This window comes from Sebastes umbrosus, chromosome 13, assembly GCF_015220745.1.
Source record: "Sebastes umbrosus isolate fSebUmb1 chromosome 13, fSebUmb1.pri, whole genome shotgun sequence".
Classification (NCBI taxonomy): Eukaryota; Metazoa; Chordata; class Actinopteri; order Perciformes; family Sebastidae; genus Sebastes; species Sebastes umbrosus.
The window spans coordinates 13,391,229-13,411,679 of NC_051281.1; the positions used below are offsets into that span (position 1 = coordinate 13,391,229).

Consider the following 20,451-nt stretch of genomic DNA (forward strand, 5'->3'; position numbering starts at 1 on the left):
AAATGACATTATCACAGCTTACAGGTCCGTTATGTTCGGTTAAAACAGGTATAATTTAAGGTGAGTAGTAAACAGATCGTGTGTGAAAGCTCTGTAATAAAATAACTGCGGAACATATAATCACAGGAAACCGGAACTCTTGTTCACAGTTTCTCTCCGGAGCCATAACACAGTGACACGCAGTGTTGGGAACAGAAGAGGAAAAGAAGAAGACGATGGCTAAAGTAAGTTACTTTCTATTACTTTTCTTAAAGAAATGAATTACCACATAGTGTATAGCTTTTGTTAGGTAATGTTTGCTGTGTTAAACGGGCGGTTTACAAACGTTAGAAACAAACTGTTCTCAATAAATCAGCTTCAGCTTCAGACGTTATAAACGTGTTGAGACATGTTGAGACTGAAGCTACTAACGCTGTCACTACACCCCTCCCATTGAACATGCATACACAACCCAACCTGCACCACCTGAGACGACGTTTAGGGCTGTTTTTAGGGGGGTAAAGGGGGTCTTTAATAAATAAAGTTAGTAGTGCAAAGTACAAAAAAATATATACCAGATCTAAAAATACAAGGAGATGAAGATAACTGTTAAAACTGAGTATAGTGCAGGGTAACAGCTGTGATACAGGACTATTAAAAAGTGCAGAAGAGACTGTTAAAAATGAGTATAGTGCAGGGTAACTCCAGTAGCTTAGTCTAAAGTGCACTGTGTGCATTATTATCTTTCATGCAGACCGTCCTCCTTTGCATCAAATCAGAAATAAACATGAATTAATTCATTAAAAGTCCCATATTATGCTCATTTTCAGGTTCATACTTGTATTTTGTGTTTCTACTAGAACATGTTACATGCTGTAATGTTAAAAAAAACACTTTATTTTCCTCATACTGTCAGCCTGAATATGCCTGTATTTACCCTCTGTCTGAAACGCTCCGTTTTAGCGCTTTTTGACAGAATTGCAACAGAATTGCATTGCTAGGCAACAGCTTGGGTCCATTTGTACTTCCTGTCAGCTGATGTCACTCACTACACTGCAACCAGGAAATAAACTGGGACACATTTAGAATGTTTACGTTTAAAATTGTGTCAAGAGTCTAAATATTGTATATTCGTGACATCACGAATGGGCAGAAATCCTGACAGCTTGTTTCAAATGCAGAGTTTCTGAATACGGGCTGTGTGTATTTCCCTGTGGATTGAGTGGTTCGATACTTTCACAGTATTTATATGAGACTTAAGCCTGCTTTATAATAAAAAAACATGAAAATCTCACTTTTGTATAATATGGGACCTTTAAGATAAACTATAAAAGGGCTCTCTGATAGCTCAGTTGGTAGAGCGGGCGCCCATATAACAAGGCTGGGTTCGAATCCGACCTGTGGCCATTTCCGCATGTCGCCCCCTCTCCCTCTCTCCTCCTTTCTAATCTGTCCACTATCCTATCAATAAAGTCTTGAAAATGCCCAAAAAATAATCTTAAAAAAAAGATTATAATAAATTATTTAAGTGTATAGGACTTACAATATTATGATAGAAGTATATGATGGCCATTCCCATTCTCTATTATATCTCATAAGTTGTTGCAGCAATTTTTGGGTTGATATCATTTGTTACACAGATTTTGTGATAAATCTAACCAATTATACCACTCCAGAATTGATCAAAATGATCAATAATACCTCCAACATAAAACATTAAGACATCAAAATCAATGCCTTGTCTGTTGACCTGATCATTTCTCTCTTTTTGTTGTGGTTCGTTTTTATTTTTTCTCTTGATTTTCAGTATAAGGGTACCTCTATTGTTTACTGTTTGTGTCTGATTGTGTTGCAGCATCATTTCCACCATTGTTGATTGAACTCTATCCTTCATCTTTCAAAAAATTAAAAATGCTTTCTTCTATTGTTTGTTTTCTGTAGTCAGCAATGGTGTTGTGTATGGATGTTGGGTTCTCCATGTCCAACTCTGCTCCGGGTGAAGAGCCTCCCTTTGACCTTGCTAAAAAAGTCATCCAGAAGTTTGTCCAGCGCCAGGTAAACTAATAATACATATTTGCAAAACTATGCTAACTTTAAGGAGCTCTGTCATCTTTGACAAACACTGAACATGCCTTTTGACAGGTTTTTGCAGAGACCAAGGATGAGGTGGCTTTAGTTCTGTTTGGCACAGACTCCACCAAGAACGCACTGGACCAGGATGGCCAGTACCAGAACATCACCGTGCATCGTCACCTTATGATGGCTGATTTCGAGCTTCTGGAGGAAATAGAGAATCAGATCCATCCAGAGAGTCAGCAAGCCGATTGTATCCTTTTGCTTGATTACTTTTTTGTATAAATCGTTTTTTTTTCAGTTAACTTTATGTGTATATATATATATAAATATATATAAATAAATTATACTTTAGATTTTATAGTGGAAGATGTGGTACAAAATAACAATTTTCATTGTCAGGTAACAAATTGACTAGTGTTTTAAGATTACTTTCATCAGACCCATCTCAAGGTTCTCACTTGCATCAATGTGATTTAAGTATAGTTTTCCATTTGTGCATAAAAAAATAATATAAAAGAAAAAATATAAATAAATAAAAATGGCAATCATACCGCAGTTGCAATATCAGTCAAAAAATAATAGCAATTAAATTTTGATTATATTTTGTATTTAATTGACTAAAGTGGGCTCTCCTGTGTGTTTGCATTTTATTTTCATTATATGCCTTTATTGTACAATAAAGCAGGCAATTCTGTTAGAATTTTGAGGTAAAGACCAAGTACTTTGACTTTATTCATAAGTCAGATCCTGTTTGTGTACAGCTTCTTACTCCTAGATGATATGTCAGAAGGATCATAGACTCTGTTATCTCCTTAACTCCCGTTCAACAGGGCTGGATGCTCTTGTTGTGTGCATGGATCTCCTTCAGACAGCAACAAAGTAAGAGCCCGTATCTCATACAGAATTCTCACGATTCAAAGAAAAAAACTAACTGAGGTCCATGCATTTAAATGTTAATTTTGCTGATGGGATTATTGTTTTTTCAATGATGTGACATTGTGTTTGGGGTTCCTTTTCAGGGGGAAGAAGTGTGATCGTCTCAACATTGTCTTCCTGACTGACCTCAACACTGAGGCCAACTCGGAGCAGCTGGACGTTATTATCGAAAATCTGAAAAAAGCTGGAATCACCCTGCAGTTTTTGTAAGATTCAGACACATCCACCATGGGTCATTTTTAAATACAATATATTTAAAAGCCTCACACATTTTCCCAGTGAAGTTATAAAATAATGATAAATATAATGCATTTGTGTGTGTCACTACTTCTTGTAATAATTGGCAGCCATTTAGTTATTATTTGAATTTAGATTATAACAGAGCTGTGAGAGCACCACCACTGTGCAGCATCAAAATCAGGCTAATTGTGTGAGATACTATATTTCACTAATAATTATTATTTCTTGTATTATTTCATACACCTTTTTTATTTTAGTACCAACACACACACTCTTACTGTACAGTTATTAGAAGTCACTCGGGATAAAACAGCTATTCTGAACAAACCTTCCTTCCTGTTAAAGGGGTCTCTTGTGAAGTTCTTTGAGTGAAGTTTCATGGCATTTACTCAATGTACGTATCCTTCCTTCCGCCAAACCAATTTTAGTTTGCCTTTCCCTGTGGAAGACGATGAAGATGGTGGAGGAGATGGGGACAGAAGAAGCCCCGGTCACCCGGGCCCGGGCAAAGGTCTGTCCAAGGAACAGAAGAGTGGCCTGGATATGGTGAAACACGTCATGCTAAGCCTGGATGAGGAGGACGGCCTGGATCAAATTTACACCTTCAGGTTGGTGGGTCCGTGTTAAACACAGGATATTTCTCATGTCTCACTTCTTCACATGTGTTTTTCTCTTTGAATCACAAGGTGCTTTCTACATTTAAAAGTAGTTAATGCTCTAATCGGATGATGTCATATGACTTGGCTTCCCATGTGCTTCTCTCCCACTGTAGGAATGCAGTTGAGCAGCTGTGCATGTTCAAGTGTATCGAGAAGAGACCCATGGCCTGGCCCTGTCAGCTGACCATCGGCAGCTGTCTTCCCATCCGTATTGTTGGATACAAAGCAGTAAGTTCATAGTTCTCCCTTGATTTTGTATTTTGTGAAGGTGCATCCTTGTCACTTTCATCTGTTGGCAAACAATAGAAAAATGCCTAAAAGCTGCTGTGTTATGGGAAGCACTACCAACAGGGTAAAGAACCCAGAACTAAGGTTTTATAAGCTGCCGAACCAAAAAACTGAGCCTTTAAGAAGCCAAAAATGAGGCATCGGCAGGAAGAATGGGGAAAATGTGGGATCCTGAGTCTGACACTCAGTATGCCAACTATACTATTTCTGAAAGTTAGGCTAAAGCATTTTGACAGTATGCAACTTGTGTTACAGTGCAATGTGGATAACTCAGAATGCTATGCAGTATTATGTTTGTAAGTGCCTAACTACAGTAGCTTGCTAACACATATTTGCACATATTTGGTCAGATAAAAGTGCACAAGGGCATTGGACTTCTTGTGTGGATCTCTGTCAAGTGAAAAACAAACAGCTTTGCTAACTTGGCCCAACATTATTTTAGTTATCAACTGCACCCCTGGTAGATATTGGGTGCTAAAAATAATCCTTTTGACATGCTGAAATCTAATGTTTTTCAGCCCTTGGTTACATATCATTGCGCTGATTGTTTTCCCCCCAGTGGGCGCGGTCTGTCTCTATTGAATGAAGGAATGCCGAGTTCTGTCATGTCTGAAAAATGTGCTGTTCCACATGTAATCATGTCACTCTGCAGTTGCTACTGTAAAGCCTATTTGATTGTTGCTGTTCTTTAATCTGGTCGATTTGCACCTTATGGCAAAAATGTATTCTGGCTGTCCTCAACCAAAGAAATTCTTAGTCGACTAACACTCATACAATTTTGTTGACTAATTTAATCAACAGATCTGTAGAACTAAAGAGTTTCTCCACAAAGAAAGCAACACTTTACATCTTGTGTTTACCAGAGATGTGCTCATACGTTCCTTAGAAATAAAACATTCAGCATGATAAAAAGCATAAAGAACAACAAATCAACTAAAGAAATCTTAGTTGGCTAAGACCAAAAAGACCAGTTAGTGGATAATGTTGGAGAATTTTAGTCAAGATGTTTGTTATTTTTTTTTATTTGTTTACTTAAAATAAATGAATAAAGAATGAAGTTTGTTGCATTGCATAGTACTGTTGTACTTATGGCCTGAGTATTGTAAATGTGTAGCAGTTAATGTATGTTTTGCTCATTCACTTACTGTATGTGAAAGGAATCCTTTCACTTTACTATTGTAATGCACAGATGACAACTCATCAGTAGTAGCTCACATAAAGGTTTTCTCATTTACAAATACTACTCATCGTGTTATTCCAGGTGACAGAAGAGAAACTGAAGAAAACATGGACTACAGTTGACGCTCAAACCAGCCAGAGAGACGACGTGAAGAGAGAGACTGTCTACTGTCTGGATGATGACAATGAGACAGAGGTGCAGAAGGATGATACCATCCAAGGTGAGGAAGCTGTTTGAAATTAGATTAATTAATGTTGCACTTATCACTTGATAACACTCTAAAAAATGCTTCTTTTTTTGTCCGCAGGGTTTCGTTATGGAAGTGATATTGTTCCCTTCTCCAAAGTAGATCAAGAACAGATGAAATACAAGCACGATGGGAAGTGCTTTGCCGTTCTCGGCTTCGCCAAACAGAACATGGTATTTGTATAATAGTGTGACGTAAATGGCATCCAAAACAAATCTCAGATCAAGGAAACTTTTGAGACTGAGGTGGTTACTTTATTCACCTGCTGTTTCTTTTTACCGTCTGCCTGCAGGTACGTCGCAATCAGTTCATGGGGACTCAAGTCGTCAAGATGTTTTCTGCCAAGGATGACGAGGTGAGAATGAAAAGACCTGCCACATTGCTGCCGACTACATGTTGATACTGACCTGTTTCTGTTTCTACTGTTCTGTCTGAGCAGCATGCAGGAGTTGCGCTGTCCGCTCTCATCCAAGCGCTACATGAACTCAACATGGTGGCCATCGTACGTTACGCTTATGACCGTCGCAGCAACCCTCAAGTAGGAGCAGCCTTTCCGTGCATCAAGCAGGACTACGAGGTGAAATCACAGACTCCTAAACATGCTGTTTAACTATATTAACTGAATCTGTGTCAGATAGCACAGAGCTAATGGTCTGTCTCTCACCCTCAATAGTGTCTGATGTACGTCCAGCTGCCCTTCATGGAAGACCTCAGACAGTTCACATTTCCCTCTCTTGAAAACAACAAAAAGTTCACTCCATCAGGTATAAAACACCTCACAGAACTGACTTTTAACTAACTCGCAAACTCACACATTCATGTTTAACTGACTGCAAGAGGAAGCTTTCCAGTCATTGTCGCATCTACAGTATTTAGACCTGCAATTGTGAACATGACATTGTTGCCCCCCTCAAGTGCAGAAAGATGTTGCAATTTCAACACTGTTGGGTTGTCTACATTTGCAGTTCTTAACTTCCACTGCTCTTTCTTGGCTAGTTTATATGTGGCACAGTTTCAGAACCGCAGGTCTGATGCTGGCTGGCACTGCAGCTCACGTCACCGACACTGTGTGTTAGGGCTGCAACTAACAATTATTTTCATTGTCGATTATTTTCTCGATTAATGGATCACTTGTTTGGTCTATAAAATGTCAGAAAACTGTGATTTCAGTGTTTCCCAAAGCCCAAGATGACTTCCTGAAATGTCTTGTTGTGTTCATAACTCCAAGATATTCAGTTTACTGTCATAGAGGAGTAAAGAAACCAGAAAATATTCACATTTAATCAGAGAATTTTTACTTTTTTTTTCTTAAAAAAGGACTCAAACCGATTAATCAATTATCAAAGTAGTTGCCGATTTATTTAATAGCTGGCAACTAATCAATTAATCGTTGCAGTTCTACTGTGTGTACCTTTTTAAAGAAAAAATAAGTGATAAGACTTCAATAAGAGATGGAGGAATGGACTTTTGTGTGTTATTTGATTCCTCTAGACACTCAGCTGTCTGCTGTGGACTCTCTCATTGACTCCATGATGTTGGTAGAGGAGGATGATAATGAAGAACAAAAGGACATGTTCAAGGTCCACGACATTCCCAACCCTGCCTTCCAGAGGCACTTCCAGGTACTGCAGTTTGTATTGAAGAGATACAGTACTTCTATTACTTGCCTATTGAGTTAAGGCAGATGGTAAAGTTTTGAAGGAGACATGGGTGTCACTTTTTCATGTCACCAAAAAAAGACTTCATCTGTCTGACTAGAGCTTCACCAGCTGGAGGCTGTTGACATTCAACTCCTTCCTCTGTCACCGCCTGTCTCACCCCCCCTACTCGACCTTTCTTTCAGTGTCTGCATCATCGGGCAGTAAGCCCCGGCACCCCTCTTCCCCCCATGGAGCCATGGCTGAAGGCTGCTCTCGAGCGCCCTGATGTCATTACTGAACGTTGCAAGGCTCCACTAGAGGAGATGAAGAGGAAGTTTCCTCTTACTGAAGTGGAGAAGAAAAAGAAGCCTAAGACTAGTGCTCAGATTTTTGGCAAAGAGTAAGTTTGATTCAGTGTGGTGGGTCTTTGAGTGTTACAAAATACTCCAAAATATTCATGTATAAGATTACGTAAAAGCATTTTGAATGTGATTTTTGTTTTTTATTATCTTACAGTAGTGTTTTGTAAGAGTGTTTGCAGATGTTTTTAAGTGATAATAAAACTATTTTCAGTATTCTAACTGACCCCTTTTGCCATTTACAGCGCAGAAGCGCCAGATGCCAAGAAGGCAAAAGGAGACGAGGAAGAGGAGGAGTATAGCCTGGCTGACATTGCTGAAGGCTCTGTTACTTCGGTGAGAATCAGGGGAGCTGAATTGCATAATAATACTAGAGAGATAACCACTTTCTATAACAATCAGCTATTCTAGCTATTCAGTATAAAGTACTTCACCACTTGTTTGAACAGGCATACTTCAAAATTTCCATTTCACTTCAGTCCTCATTAATTTTAAACACTTAACCAGGTGGGAAGCGTGGATCCAGCCAGAGACTTCCGGACTCTGATCAAGAAGAAGAGTCTTCCATTCGGAGAGGGTGAGTTCCAGTTTCTCTGATAAACAGTTTTTCTGTTTGTGTTATAAACCATCGTGACTCATGTTCAGCCCTTGTAATTGTCTCTTTGTTTGGTTGTGGTGACCCCCGTGTCCTTCCCAGTCTGTCAGCAACTGACTCGCAGGATAGAGCAGTTGCTTAGCAACAAGAGCACACAGTACTACATGAAAAGCATCACCTGCATCCAGGCTTTTAGAGAGCAGTCCGTAAAGGTAAATAAACATTCACTATGTCCCATTTGGGGAAATGCATGATGATGTGGGGGTTTCTGTTACAAGAGTCTTTGTGAAATGATTTTATCAGAACGCATTGTTTTGGTTTTGCTATGGAGGTTATAAGTCAACTTGAGAAGATTGCAATGAGTCTGTTTCATTTCTCGCGACTTGAACCAAGGCCAGTTCTTGTGTGAGTATGTGTCTGCATGTAGCTGTGAGCTTTTAGGAGACTCATAAATGGATTTTGAATGTTTCATATCTTTGGTAATTCAGCTGGGGGATGCGGAGCTGTACAATGGCTACCTCCAGTCCCTGAAAAGAAGCATCCCAAACAGAGGGCTGGGGGTCTTCTGGGACCTGCTTGTTCAAGGTATGATAAGCCTCTTTACTCGAGGCTGCAGGATTTCTCTCAAATATTTCCTCCCTTGAGATGGGAAGAAATTTCCACATAATCTCTTGAGTGCAAAATAAGTAAATAATGCAAAAGTGGAAGCTGATTGATGCCTAAAAATGCACTGCAGCCTCAATCACAAGTCTGCTGAAAGGAGTTTGGTGTTTTTGTTTTTAATTCTTGCTGTTTGATTGACAGATGCCATAACTCTGATCAGCAAGGACGAGGTTGAAGGAAGCACTGTATCCAAAACTGAAGCTAAGCAGGTAATTCCCCTATTTAAACCAGTGTGAGCTGTTAAGGAAACAGCAACTGTTTTACATATTTGAAATGAAGGTGATCTTAAGACTGTATTCCTACTGACTGAAGCCTATTTTCTCCTCCAGTTTCTGGTTACTGAGGAAAAGAAAGAGGAGGCGGTTGCACCACCAGTTGAAGATACTGGAGACGTTGATGACCTGGCAAGTGTGATTTTAAAAAAAAAAAAAAATGTATTCTGTGACCTTTTAAGGTCTTAAAGGGGACATATGCTCATTTTCAGGTTCATACTTGTATTTTGGGTTTCTACTAGAATATGTTTACATGCTGTAATGTTAAAAAAAACAACATTATTTTTATCATACTGTCTGTCACGCTCCGTTTTAGTGCCTGTCTCTTTAAGCCCCCCTTCCAAAAAAGCCCAGTCTGCTCTGATTGGCTTGCAAAAAATATGGTGCACCTTTACAAAGATAGTTCTCAAGCTGTGGGCGATTCTAATGAGACTGCATGTGACATAGGAAGGGGAGCCGAATCTGATTGGCTTGTTGAATCACACGTTTTCTGATCTAGGCAGCCCACAAAAAACTGACTGGGTTGGCCTTTAGTAGGTTGGTAGGCACTCCAGATACCCAAATATATGTGCAAAAGCACTGAAAAGTGAGTTTTTCATGATATGTCCCCTTTAAATATTTAACTGAAGTGCCCCAAACTTACGTTTTCTTTACCATTTGCAGGACGGCCAATTGAGACCTTTGATATAAACTCTCCAGTCTTATCTTTTTTTTCTCTTCCTGTGCAGCTGGACATGATGTAATAAGGGAAATTGGAGCGTCTGCAGTGGACATGCAGAGAAACAAGAAGAATGCACTCATTCAGCTCGGCCAGACCAAACCGATTCAGCCGTCCATTGTTCTGCCTCCCACTCGAGGACCCCCGAAACTTGTAACTGCATACATACAGCCCAGAACGGCGTATAAAAGACTTTTCTCTAGAATTCACAAAAACTTTTGCAAGTACGGTATGTTGAGGGCTTTCCATGTGTTTTGTCTTAAATGTCCAAATTATTGTAATTTTAATGAATATCTTGTTCTAATTCCGTGGGAATTTTCAGTAATGTTGGATACAGTGAATGCTTTAAATCTCAAGATGTATGTGCACTGCAAATCCTTTGTGACTTCACAGAAGACAGCACTGCCTTGTCCAACAAACTGTAAGTTTATTATCTTAATGATTAATGGTTGATGATGAATGCTTTGACTTTTTTTCGACATTGACGTACATGTTTTTATATAATAAAACATTGAAGATGAATACAGTTTTTTTGACAAATGTAGTAAAGCACAATGCTGTGTTGTCATTTGCAAATTGTACAGTGCAAAGTAGAGTCATAGTAAACCAGTATGTCATGTTTAAAATGCTTGATTAACAGCAGTAGCACCAATATGATGTTCACATCCATGTGGTTACTCATTAACATACCCACTGGATGAAACGGTCAAACAAACTGGACTGGGTCAGATCAGAGAAGTCTTTTCCTTTAAAGATGGCGTACTGGTCATCCATGACCAGCTTCATTAGGACTTTTTGGTCAACGTCACTTCTTGTGGCTATCACTGTGGAGACGACCTGCGCCCCGCGCATGGCGCTAACCGCCTCGTCCAGGATGTTGCTGTCAGTGACGCCGTCTGTGATGAAGACAAATGAAATCTCTGCGTTGCGTCTCGTCTGGCGAGCATTTCCTTTACCCAAGATGGTATCGATGGTGTGGATGATGGCAGGCCCTATGCTTGAAGAAGAATCCAGATAGGGCAGGCGTGCAATGCCATCGGCGATGACGGCGGGGTCGTGTGTCAGAGCAAAAGCCAAGTGGTTTTCATTCTCCTTCCCGAACTCTATCAGTGCCAAGCGAGCTCGCATATTATCAGTTTCGCTCTGGGCCAGTCCCAGTCTGTCTGCCGCCATCTGCACAAATTCACGAACATGCTTGAAGTTATCCATCCCGAGGCGCTCTGAGCCATCTAGTAGAAATACCAAATCCACCGGCCGCTGGACACATGGAGAGACATCAGGAACTGTAATGAAAGAAAAATCATTCACTGAGCTGAACTCCATTATACCGTTGAACAAATCATCTAGCTGTGAATAACACTTACGACTTTTACAGGGGAGATCAGGGCAGACGATCACAGGATCTGGCAGAGAAATCAAATGGATATAGGTTAGACAAGTGGTCAGAAGGACCAGTATTATCATCCTGCTGTGTGTACAGGTACAGACTCACCGGGGCAGAGCACGGTCTCCATCGTCTCTATGAACGTTTCCGCCACCAAGTCGACGTAACGCTTCATCCCAGTGACACGTTCCTTCTTGTTGCACGCGATCGACCCCAGTATCTCATCATCCTGTTGCTTTGCAAACATATCACCAACCCCGATGGCATTCACCACCACATCGTTGTCGCAAAGGTACTGGAGCAGATTTTCATTGTCGCGCGGGTCATAGCGGCCATCTGTGATCACCACAACAGAAACTTTGGCTTGCGCTCTCTTGCCGTCCCTGATGAGGTTATCGTAGGCAAACTTGAGAGCTGAGGGTGTGAAAGTGCCCCCGGCAATCCACTGTAGGTTCTTCACTGCTGTTTTAAAGGCAGAAATGGAGTTGATGTTTGGGTCATCGAGACGAATGGCCTCAAAGGTCCCGTCGTGACTGAATTGTACAACTCCGACTCTTGTACCTAGAAGAGGTAGACATGTCAAGTGGTGTTTACTGTCAACAAATATTACGAAAACACCAAAACCATTTTTTTGGGGTGGTCTCTCAAACAGGTGTTATTTGTGCATTTAGCTGGGACTACTTTCAGTCACGTATTGATACAAACATGGTGCTGTTGTGAGTATTTTTATGGCAGTAGGATGTGGTTTGTGGAATTGGCTCATTTAAGCGTTTTTTGTATTTTTTACCAAGGCGGTCTATGGCACAGAGGAATAAGCTATATCAGGCTTGGGCTACACAGATAATATTTTTCAGTATCATAAATTAATTGTTGGTGTTCGTCTTTGCATTGGATTCGTTGAAAGTAAGAAAAATGTAGAATATTTCAAGCCTTATCCTGTAAATGTTTTAGTTAGAGGTGCTTTTCAGCAATTAACAGAAAAAAATTAAACAAAACATTTCTGGTATTTTGGCTTTGTGTTCACATCAGTTTGAATTTGAAACTGTTTACAGTAAGAAATAGAAATTAGGGCTGTCAATCGATTAAAATATTTAATCACGTTTAATCGCATGATTGTCCATAGTTAATCGCGACTAATCGACATTTTTTATCTGTTCAAAATGTACCTCAAAGGGAGGTTTGTCAAGTATTTAATACACTTATCAATATGGGAGTGGGCAAATATGCTTACTTTATGCAAAAGTATGTATATGTCTATTATTGGAAATCAATTAACAACACAAAACAATGACAAATATTGTCCAGAAACCCTCACAGGTACTGCATTTAGCATAAAATAATATGCTCAAATCATAACATGGCAAACTCAAGCCTAACAGGCAACAACAGCTGTCAGTGTGTCAGTGTGCTGACTTGACTATGACTTGCCCCAAACTGCATGTGATTATCATAAAGTGGGCATGTCTGTAAAGGGGAGACTCGTGGGTACCCATAGAAACCCATTTTCATTCACATATCTTGAGTTCAGAGTTTCAAGGGACCCCTTTGAAAATGGCCATGCCAGTTTTTCCTCGCCAACATTTTCCACAAGTTTGGAGCATTATTCATCCTCCTTCACAACAAGTTGGCATGACATGGTTGGTACTAATGGATTTTTTTAGGTTTTCTAGTTTCATATGATGCCATCTGCACTCTAGCTTTAAAACTGAGCCTGCTTCAACTTCCAGAAAATGGATATTGCAAGTTGCGTGAATGCGTTAAAGAAATTAGTGGTGTTAAAATGAATTTGCGTTATTATCATTATTATTGGCGTTAACTTTGACAGCCCTATAGTTGAAATATTAACTGGTCACACTAGATGGCTGAAAAATCTGCAGCGCTGCTAATCTGTATGTTTTCGTTACAGTCACAGGGTTAATGAAGAGTGTAGTGGGGTCCTGTCCAAATATTTTTGGCTCTAACTGATAGATTAAGTGAGTCACTCTTTGGAAATGGTTTATCTTTTATGGCAACCTCTACTTTTTGTCACTTGAAACCGTGTCTGCAAAAGGATTTGCAGGGATGTCTGTGCTGTGTTTTTGCTCGACCATACCGGTTGATGACGCAGGGTTGCTGGCCATAGATCCCAGCCTGTTGACGGTGTTGATAACAAAGTTCTTTTCCAGCGTGAAGTTTGTCAGCCCAACGCTCTCTGAGCTATCGATTACAAATACAATGTCCAGAGCTCCACAGTGCTTCTCACAGTCTGAGACAAAAGACAAGAACAGGATCAGTATGTTGAAAGATGCTGAACAATGAAGCTGTGTTTGATCGGTGATGATATTTACCACAACAACCACACGTCTCCCTGATGTAAGTCATGACATCACAGTCCTGCGGTGATAGGTGTGCATGTTAATACAACCAAGGAAATCTAATTAATTTATAGTATTTTCAAAACTGTAATGCTTTTTAAAGTTGACTCACATTGAGCCCAGGATCGCCCACTGGTCCTTGGTCCCCCTACACACACACACACACACACACAAAGAGAGAGCAATGCAATTGGATCTCAGATTTGCACGCATGGCCAAATCATTATTTGAGTGGTTTTGTTGTTGCTTACATCAGACCCAGGATCTCCACTGGGTCCTCTCTGTCCTGGCTCACCCAGCTGACCTGGTTCTCCCTGCACAGAAAACATTTTTCAGTGAAAGTGACTGAAGTTGCTTTTCTTTGGAAGTAATCCTTTAGTGAATGGGAAGCCGGCGTCTGCCCATTCTCGTCAACGCAATATCTCAGGAACACCTGGAGGGAATTTCTTCAAATTTGGCACAAATGTCCACTTGGACTTGAGGATGAACTGTTTAGAATTTGGTGGTCAAAGGTCACTGCGATCGATCCATCCATCTATCCATCTATCCATCTATCCATCTATGTATCAAATAACTGCAACTTCACTGGTTGGTGGAGGCATACAACCGCGAGGCAGTAATTCTAGTCTTATTTACGTCTGCATCAGATTAACCCCAATAAGATGTACTTTTAATGTCAGCGTAGGGAAATTTGTTCTGGACTCCGTCCTGTAGTTCAACAGAAGATAAAATCATACATGCTATAAAGGGAAACATCCCAACAACACATAGCTTCATAATAATACATAGATCCATAACAACACGTAGACTCATACAAACACATAGATTCCTAACAAGGCTTAGATTCCTAACAATGCATAGATTCATAACAACGCATATCTTCATAACAACACATAGATTCATAACAACACACAGATCCATAACAATGCATAGCTTCAACACAAAACATAGCTTCATAGCAGCTTCGTAACAACGCATAGATTCATAACAATGCATATCTTCATAACAACGCATAGATTCATAACAACGCATATCTTCATAACAATTCATAGATTCATAACAACGCATAGATTCATAACGCATATCTTCATAACAATTCATAGATTCATAACAACGCATAGATTCATAACAATGCATAGATTCATAACAATGCATAGATTCATAACAATGCATAGATTCAAAATAACGCATAGATTCATAACATCGCATAGATTCATAACAACACACAGATTCATAACAACGCATAGATTCATAATGACGCATAGATTCATAACAATGCATAGATTCATAACAACACATAGATTCATAACATCACATAACTTGATAAAAACACAAAGCTTCATAACAACACATGGCCTTGAACAACACACAATTCATACAACACATAGGCTCATGTACACGTACACACCCTCCAACAATGACAAGCTACTGCACAACCCACAATAACCCCAATAGTTGTGGTTAATTAGTTATTTCCTCTGGAAGTCTGGCAGAATGTTTCGAACCACAACTACGTCATTTTATTGTGTGTTTTATGAAGCGTTTCTTAAGAACGAAGCCCCACATGAACCACATGAATGACTCCCCAAAACATCCTGTGTTCTGTGGAACTACGTGGATGATGGTTTACATATGTGACCTTAAGAAACATCACACATCAGCACCGCCACCGCTCCTGCTGGTGGGATTGTCAGTGTGTGTCCAAATGAGAAACTGCACCTGCTACAATATCTAGTAACTTCACAGCCTTGTTCTTAAACTTTTCTTTTTCTTCAGCTAAACTCACACAAGAAGATGTATTAATATTTTAATTATCATGGTATCTTTTCTCACTGCAGAATAAGGCAAAGTGATGCACTCGCAATCTAAAGGGTATTTTCACCCAGACAAAAATACATGTTTGCGCTTAACCTCTAACTATGCATTGCAGATATTTTTAGTTTCATCAGCTGGGGTTTTCATATACTGTGTAATATCTTAAGATTTCTACCTCAATCCCAATTCAACAGAGGTGAATGAAACTTCCTCTGTGGTGGATAAAATGCACATTTAGATAATCCCCAACATCTCTTGCCATAAACAATGTTCTAACGTACGAAGGACAATCCACAGAGCTGCCTGTGAAGTTTTCTTTAGATCTACTTTCTGCTGAAGAAAGAGTCCCAGTGGTATGTGGTCACAGTGAGGTCTGTGCATTATCCTGAGTACCTGGGACATTGTTTTTGGAAAGACACATTATGTGTTGAGCTTTCAAAGGTAATATTCAATGCTGTGGGCACCATATCCATCCACTTCTATTGTATTTCAATCTCAGACAGATATCTAAAAGCTTGGACAAATAAAACCACCTCAAATCACCACCTCGCAGTCGTATGCCATCGCCAACCAGTCAAGTTGCAGTTTACATCCACGTCTATCCAAAATGTCATCAGTTCATCATTTTATCCTGAAACAATTGTCATAAATTGGCATGTACTGTAAATTCTTGAATTGTTTGTGAGGTCACAGTGACTTTGCCCACCAAAATCGAATCAGTTCATCCTTGAGTCCAAGTGGACATTGGTGCCAAATTTGAAGAAATTCCCTCATGGCGTTCCTGACATATCGCGTTCACGACAATGGGTCGGACGGATGTACATATGTGTGGACAGACAACCAGAACATACTGTGCATTCCAACACCCATATTACCATACTATTTAACATGCCAGAAAAATATTTAGTATGTCCCAATACATAGTATGTCAAATGCAGTATGGCAAAAATACCAGGATGTCGCATTTAGCAGTATGCAAGCCAGCATGCATTTTTTGGCTATTCTGACCCACAATCCTCAGCACAGTGGATATATGAGCAAGAGGGTAAAAGTTCAAGGCACAATGCTATGACAAAGTAGTATGTCCCAATTGTATACATACTGCATGCAACAGTATGTACTTTGTAAGGGCAGATGCACTACGTACTGAAAGAAAAAGTGTGATTGGAATGTAGCCATAATGTCTCCGGCCACGGCTGTTTCCAGCGCAGAGGCATATTAAAAGCTATCTGCAGGGCTATATATTATTACTGGTAAGTGATTAAATCTTTAAAAAATTGTGGTAAACACTAAAATCTTTGAGGCTGAGCAGCATGCACGGCATACATTTTAAGCCATTCTCTGCACAGCATTAACATCAATTTTGTTAATCTACTGTACATGTCTCTGGGCAAAACACAGGTTGCTCTGACTGACTTCGAACATTTTGTTTTTAATCTTACAGGTTCTCCTGGTGTTCCATTTTCTCCAAGTCCTCCTTTGGCACCACATTCACCTCTGCCCCCCCTGGGTCCTCTTTTACCTGGATCACCTCGGTCTCCCTGGAAAGATCAGAGTTACTTTAGACTCAGGTATGCAACATATTGGAAGAATGTCGTGAGGTAAAAACAGAAAACCGTACAGTTCCTCCTCTCGATCCAGGATAGTTGAATCCTGGTCTTCCTACGTCACCCTTTAGAAGGGAAAAAAAAATGTCATCACAAAATGTTTGAGCATTTTACATGATGCCATGATGAAAGTGATAAACAGAAAAGTTTGACCCCACCTTCGGTCCAGGGGTCCCAGAGTCTCCCCTTGGTCCAGGATCTCCAGAACTTCCCCTGGTGCCCTGCAACCACAGAAGAAACTTTAAATAAAAGTTGCATCATATACAGTGTGTTTCACACAAAACATTTTGTTAAGAATCAACTCGAAACACAAGCTCCGACAATGAGCAGTTTTATGATATTATTATAAACAACCCACATTTCCTCCGGGGCCCCCTGTTTCTCCTGGCTGACCCCTCGGTCCCGGTAGTCCCTGGTCTCCCTGGGAGAGACAGTTATAGAGAAAACATCATTACTGGAAATAACCTTCATTCCAGCCCATACACAGACTTACTCATGCTGATGTGAATCTGGCAATGCACACTAATTCAAAAAATACTTTTATATTCTTTTGCAGAACAATTTCCCTGGAAGATGCGATAACAAGTTCAGCTAAGGCTACTTTGGCAGCACACCCAGTACATGAAGGTAAGTCTAAAGAAGACTTGCAGAGTTCTTGGGAAGCTGCTGAGTCATCCCTCTGCCAAAAATCCACCCACAACACGACCCCCTCACCTTTGCGCCTTTTAGTCCGTCTTCTCCGGTCCGGCCTCTCGCTCCCTCTGGCCCGTGTTCTCCCTCGAAAATAAATTAATGTGTCAGGATTTGCATCAAACCATTAATCATTTACCAATGTATACAAAACACAACAGTAAGGAAAGCAGACATAATTGTATTTCAGCAGAGTATGGGAGCAATTTTCCAGAGAATCTCGTAAGGAAATGCCCCGTAGCAACACAGAGCTGGTGTTTCTGATCTTTCTCTGGAAAAGTCCCTGCAGAGGGATTCGAAACGCATGGGTCTCGCCTCTCTCACACTGCTGAATTCCTAACCCTTCACTTTATTACGAAAACATATGGCTCAAAGCCAGACATCCTAGACTTCACATATCGTCAAGAAAAACAGAGACTAAAATAAACATTCGAGAGACAAAGAAAAAGAAAGAGAGAGAGAGAACAAAATAGACAGCATTTTAAAATTATATACAAGACAGATCATCAAATAACTAGTTATAATGATGTAGATGTCTTATTATTTACATGTTTAAGACACTGTATTAAATTTATAAAATCTATTTAAAAAAACTTTTAAACAGGGGGATGACTTGGTAAATTCATTGAATTAACATTGCTTTTAAAATAAACAATAATATCTTTAGGACTCATTTTAATAAAGTGATCGGTGTCCCTTAAAATGTATATTATTTCCATTAGGGCTGTCAAAGTTAATGCGACAATAACGCGTTAATGCAAATTTGTTTTAATGGCACTAATTTCTTTAACGCATTAACGTAATTGATCTTTCGGAGGTTGCAGCGGGCTCAGTTTTAAAGCTAGAGTGAAGATACTGATATATGAAACTAGAAAAACCTAAAATATCCATTGGTACCAACCATGTCATACTAGCTTGTCACGAAGGAGGTTAAATAACGCTTCAAACCTACGCTAATTTTTGGCGAGGAAAAACTGTCATGGTCATTTTCAAAGGGGTCCCCTGACCTCTGACCTCAAGATATGTGATGAAAATGGGTTCTATGGGTACCCACGAGTCTCCCCTTTACAGACATGCCCACTTTATGATAATCACATGCAGTTTGGGGGCAATTCATTGTCAAGTCAGCACACTGACACACTGACAACTGTTGTTGCCTTTTGGGCTTTGGTTTGACATGTTATGATTTTAGCATATTTTTTATGCTAAATGCAGTACCTGTGAGGGTTTCTGGACAATATTTGTCATTGTTTTGTGTTGTTAATTGATTTACAATAATAAATATATTTGCATAAAGCAAGCATATTTGCCCACTCCCATGTTGATAAGAGTATTAACAACTTGACAAGTCTAACTTTAAGGTACATTTTGAACAGATAAAAATTGTGTGATTAATTTGCGATTTATCACAATTAACTATGGACATTCATGCAATTTATCGCGATTAAATATTTGAATCGATTGACAGCCCTAATTTCCATATCTGTCCAAAACTTAACAGAATGTAAACAACTATAGAACAAATGTGTCAGCATTTCAGGTTCACTATTGCAAAATGTAGATTTTTCATCTATGGCAGTGAATCTTGACACCAACATATTAGAAGGGTAGAAATTGTGCAACATTTTAAAATGAACCCCTCTAATCTTGTTAGAAATACAGAACAAGGCCATGTGCGCTGATCCATAGTAGTCAGGCAAACTAAATTAAACAAGAACGATCGCTGCCCAAAGAAACTGCTCTGAGTTTACACAACGGCTGCCTTCCTCGCCGCTATGTTGCGCAACTGTTATTTGGCTCTCAGCTCACCAGCTCTCTTTCCCGTCATGTTCCTCTCAGCATGTTTTCTTTTAAACACATTACACTAGTTTGAGTCATATTTCAGATGATATTCTGTAGTATTGTACTTTCTGCAGCTTTGTCAAGTTGGTCTTTGAAAAGCTTTCTCTGAGCGCCATACTTACCTTCTCTCCTTTTGGCCCATCAGGACCTTGTCCTCCCTTTGGTCCAGAGTCTCCTCCCCTTCCCTGTTAATATTTATTAAATAATAATTTATAACAATCTGGCAAATTCTCAAAATTATAATATTTTTTAAAATACGTTTTTTGAGATACCGCTTCGCCTCCTTGTCCATCTGAGCCAGGAAGCCCCTGTAAGAGTTAATAGTTTTATTTCAGAGTCAGCTTTGTAACATTAACTTACAGTAATATATAACAGAAGTAACTATAATGAAAATAATTGTTGTTCTGTACCGGAGGTCCCTTTTCTCCCGGTTGCCCTGGACTTCCAGGATTTCCATCTTCACCCTAACGAACAGAGATTTTTCATTTGGTTTTTCAGTAAAGGAGAATCTTAATTTTCTGACAATGTTTTCTGTTGTGTTTAATTTAAAGTTTACCTTTGGTCCTTGGTCACCCAGAGGGCCAAGGGGACCAGACCGTCCAGGGAGACCTGAGTCACCCTAAACAAACAAACATTAAAGACATTAAATAATGCACATTTGAAACGTCTAAAAAGATGAAATGTTTTGCCTTTTCTAGGTTTCGATCTATCCTGACAAGAAAATTCTGACCTGTTGCTGAAACAAGAGGAAAATTCACCGAAGTCTTTGGGATTGATCCTCTGAGCACCGATAATGTTGATACCAAATTTCATTGTAATTCATCCAAAAGTTAAGAGACATTTTGGTTTTTCGATCATTTTGGCTGTGTTAATGCATATGCATTTTTAAATATCGTAAGTTCAACCT

The 20,451-nt window shown here is 39.6% G+C and overlaps 2 protein-coding genes across 3 annotated transcripts in view; one reads left to right on the forward strand and one right to left on the reverse strand.

Annotated features, from left to right (window-relative positions):
• LOC119499977 (X-ray repair cross-complementing protein 5-like) lies at positions 1-10,371 on the forward strand. The gene is made up of 21 exons (XM_037789297.1): positions 1-224; positions 1,921-2,034; positions 2,122-2,305; positions 2,886-2,934; positions 3,075-3,197; positions 3,660-3,839; positions 4,004-4,118; positions 5,440-5,578; positions 5,666-5,778; positions 5,898-5,960; positions 6,045-6,182; positions 6,279-6,369; positions 7,097-7,227; positions 7,449-7,645; positions 7,850-7,940; positions 8,112-8,181; positions 8,302-8,411; positions 8,688-8,784; positions 9,004-9,071; positions 9,192-9,266; positions 9,863-10,371. The coding sequence occupies exons 1-21, from the start codon at positions 216-218 to the stop codon at positions 9,875-9,877; spliced, it is 2,172 nt and encodes a 723-aa protein (XP_037645225.1). The 5' UTR covers positions 1-215; the 3' UTR covers positions 9,878-10,371.
• Positions 10,263-20,451, reverse strand: part of LOC119499976 (collagen alpha-2(VI) chain-like) — a 22,687-nt gene continuing 12,498 nt past the window's right edge. For both annotated transcript variants that reach the window (XM_037789296.1, XM_037789295.1), the window contains exons 13-28: positions 20,101-20,163; positions 19,955-20,008; positions 19,817-19,852; positions 19,667-19,729; positions 17,727-17,789; positions 17,371-17,433; positions 17,171-17,233; positions 17,027-17,077; positions 16,848-16,946; positions 13,842-13,904; positions 13,703-13,738; positions 13,564-13,609; positions 13,329-13,481; positions 11,345-11,797; positions 11,217-11,255; positions 10,263-11,135 (exon numbers count right to left, since the gene is read on the reverse strand). In XM_037789296.1, coding sequence (XP_037645224.1) covers positions 10,534-11,135; positions 11,217-11,255; positions 11,345-11,797; positions 13,329-13,481; positions 13,564-13,609; positions 13,703-13,738; positions 13,842-13,904; positions 16,848-16,946; positions 17,027-17,077; positions 17,171-17,233; positions 17,371-17,433; positions 17,727-17,789; positions 19,667-19,729; positions 19,817-19,852; positions 19,955-20,008; positions 20,101-20,163 — 1,947 coding nt within the window. In that variant the 3' untranslated portion in view covers positions 10,263-10,533. The remainder of the gene's footprint in view (positions 11,136-11,216; positions 11,256-11,344; positions 11,798-13,328; positions 13,482-13,563; positions 13,610-13,702; positions 13,739-13,841; positions 13,905-16,847; positions 16,947-17,026; positions 17,078-17,170; positions 17,234-17,370; positions 17,434-17,726; positions 17,790-19,666; positions 19,730-19,816; positions 19,853-19,954; positions 20,009-20,100; positions 20,164-20,451) is intronic.

What these genes read in the sequence shown, in the direction of transcription:
- LOC119499977 (XM_037789297.1), top strand. An exon ending in GCTCAGATTTTTGGCAAAGA is followed by an intron (nt 7,646 to 7,849) that starts GTAAGTTTGATT and finishes TGCCATTTACAG; the next exon opens with CGCAGAAGCGCCAGATGCCA. An exon ending in CCAAAACTGAAGCTAAGCAG is followed by an intron (nt 9,072 to 9,191) that starts GTAATTCCCCTA and finishes TTTCTCCTCCAG; the next exon opens with TTTCTGGTTACTGAGGAAAA.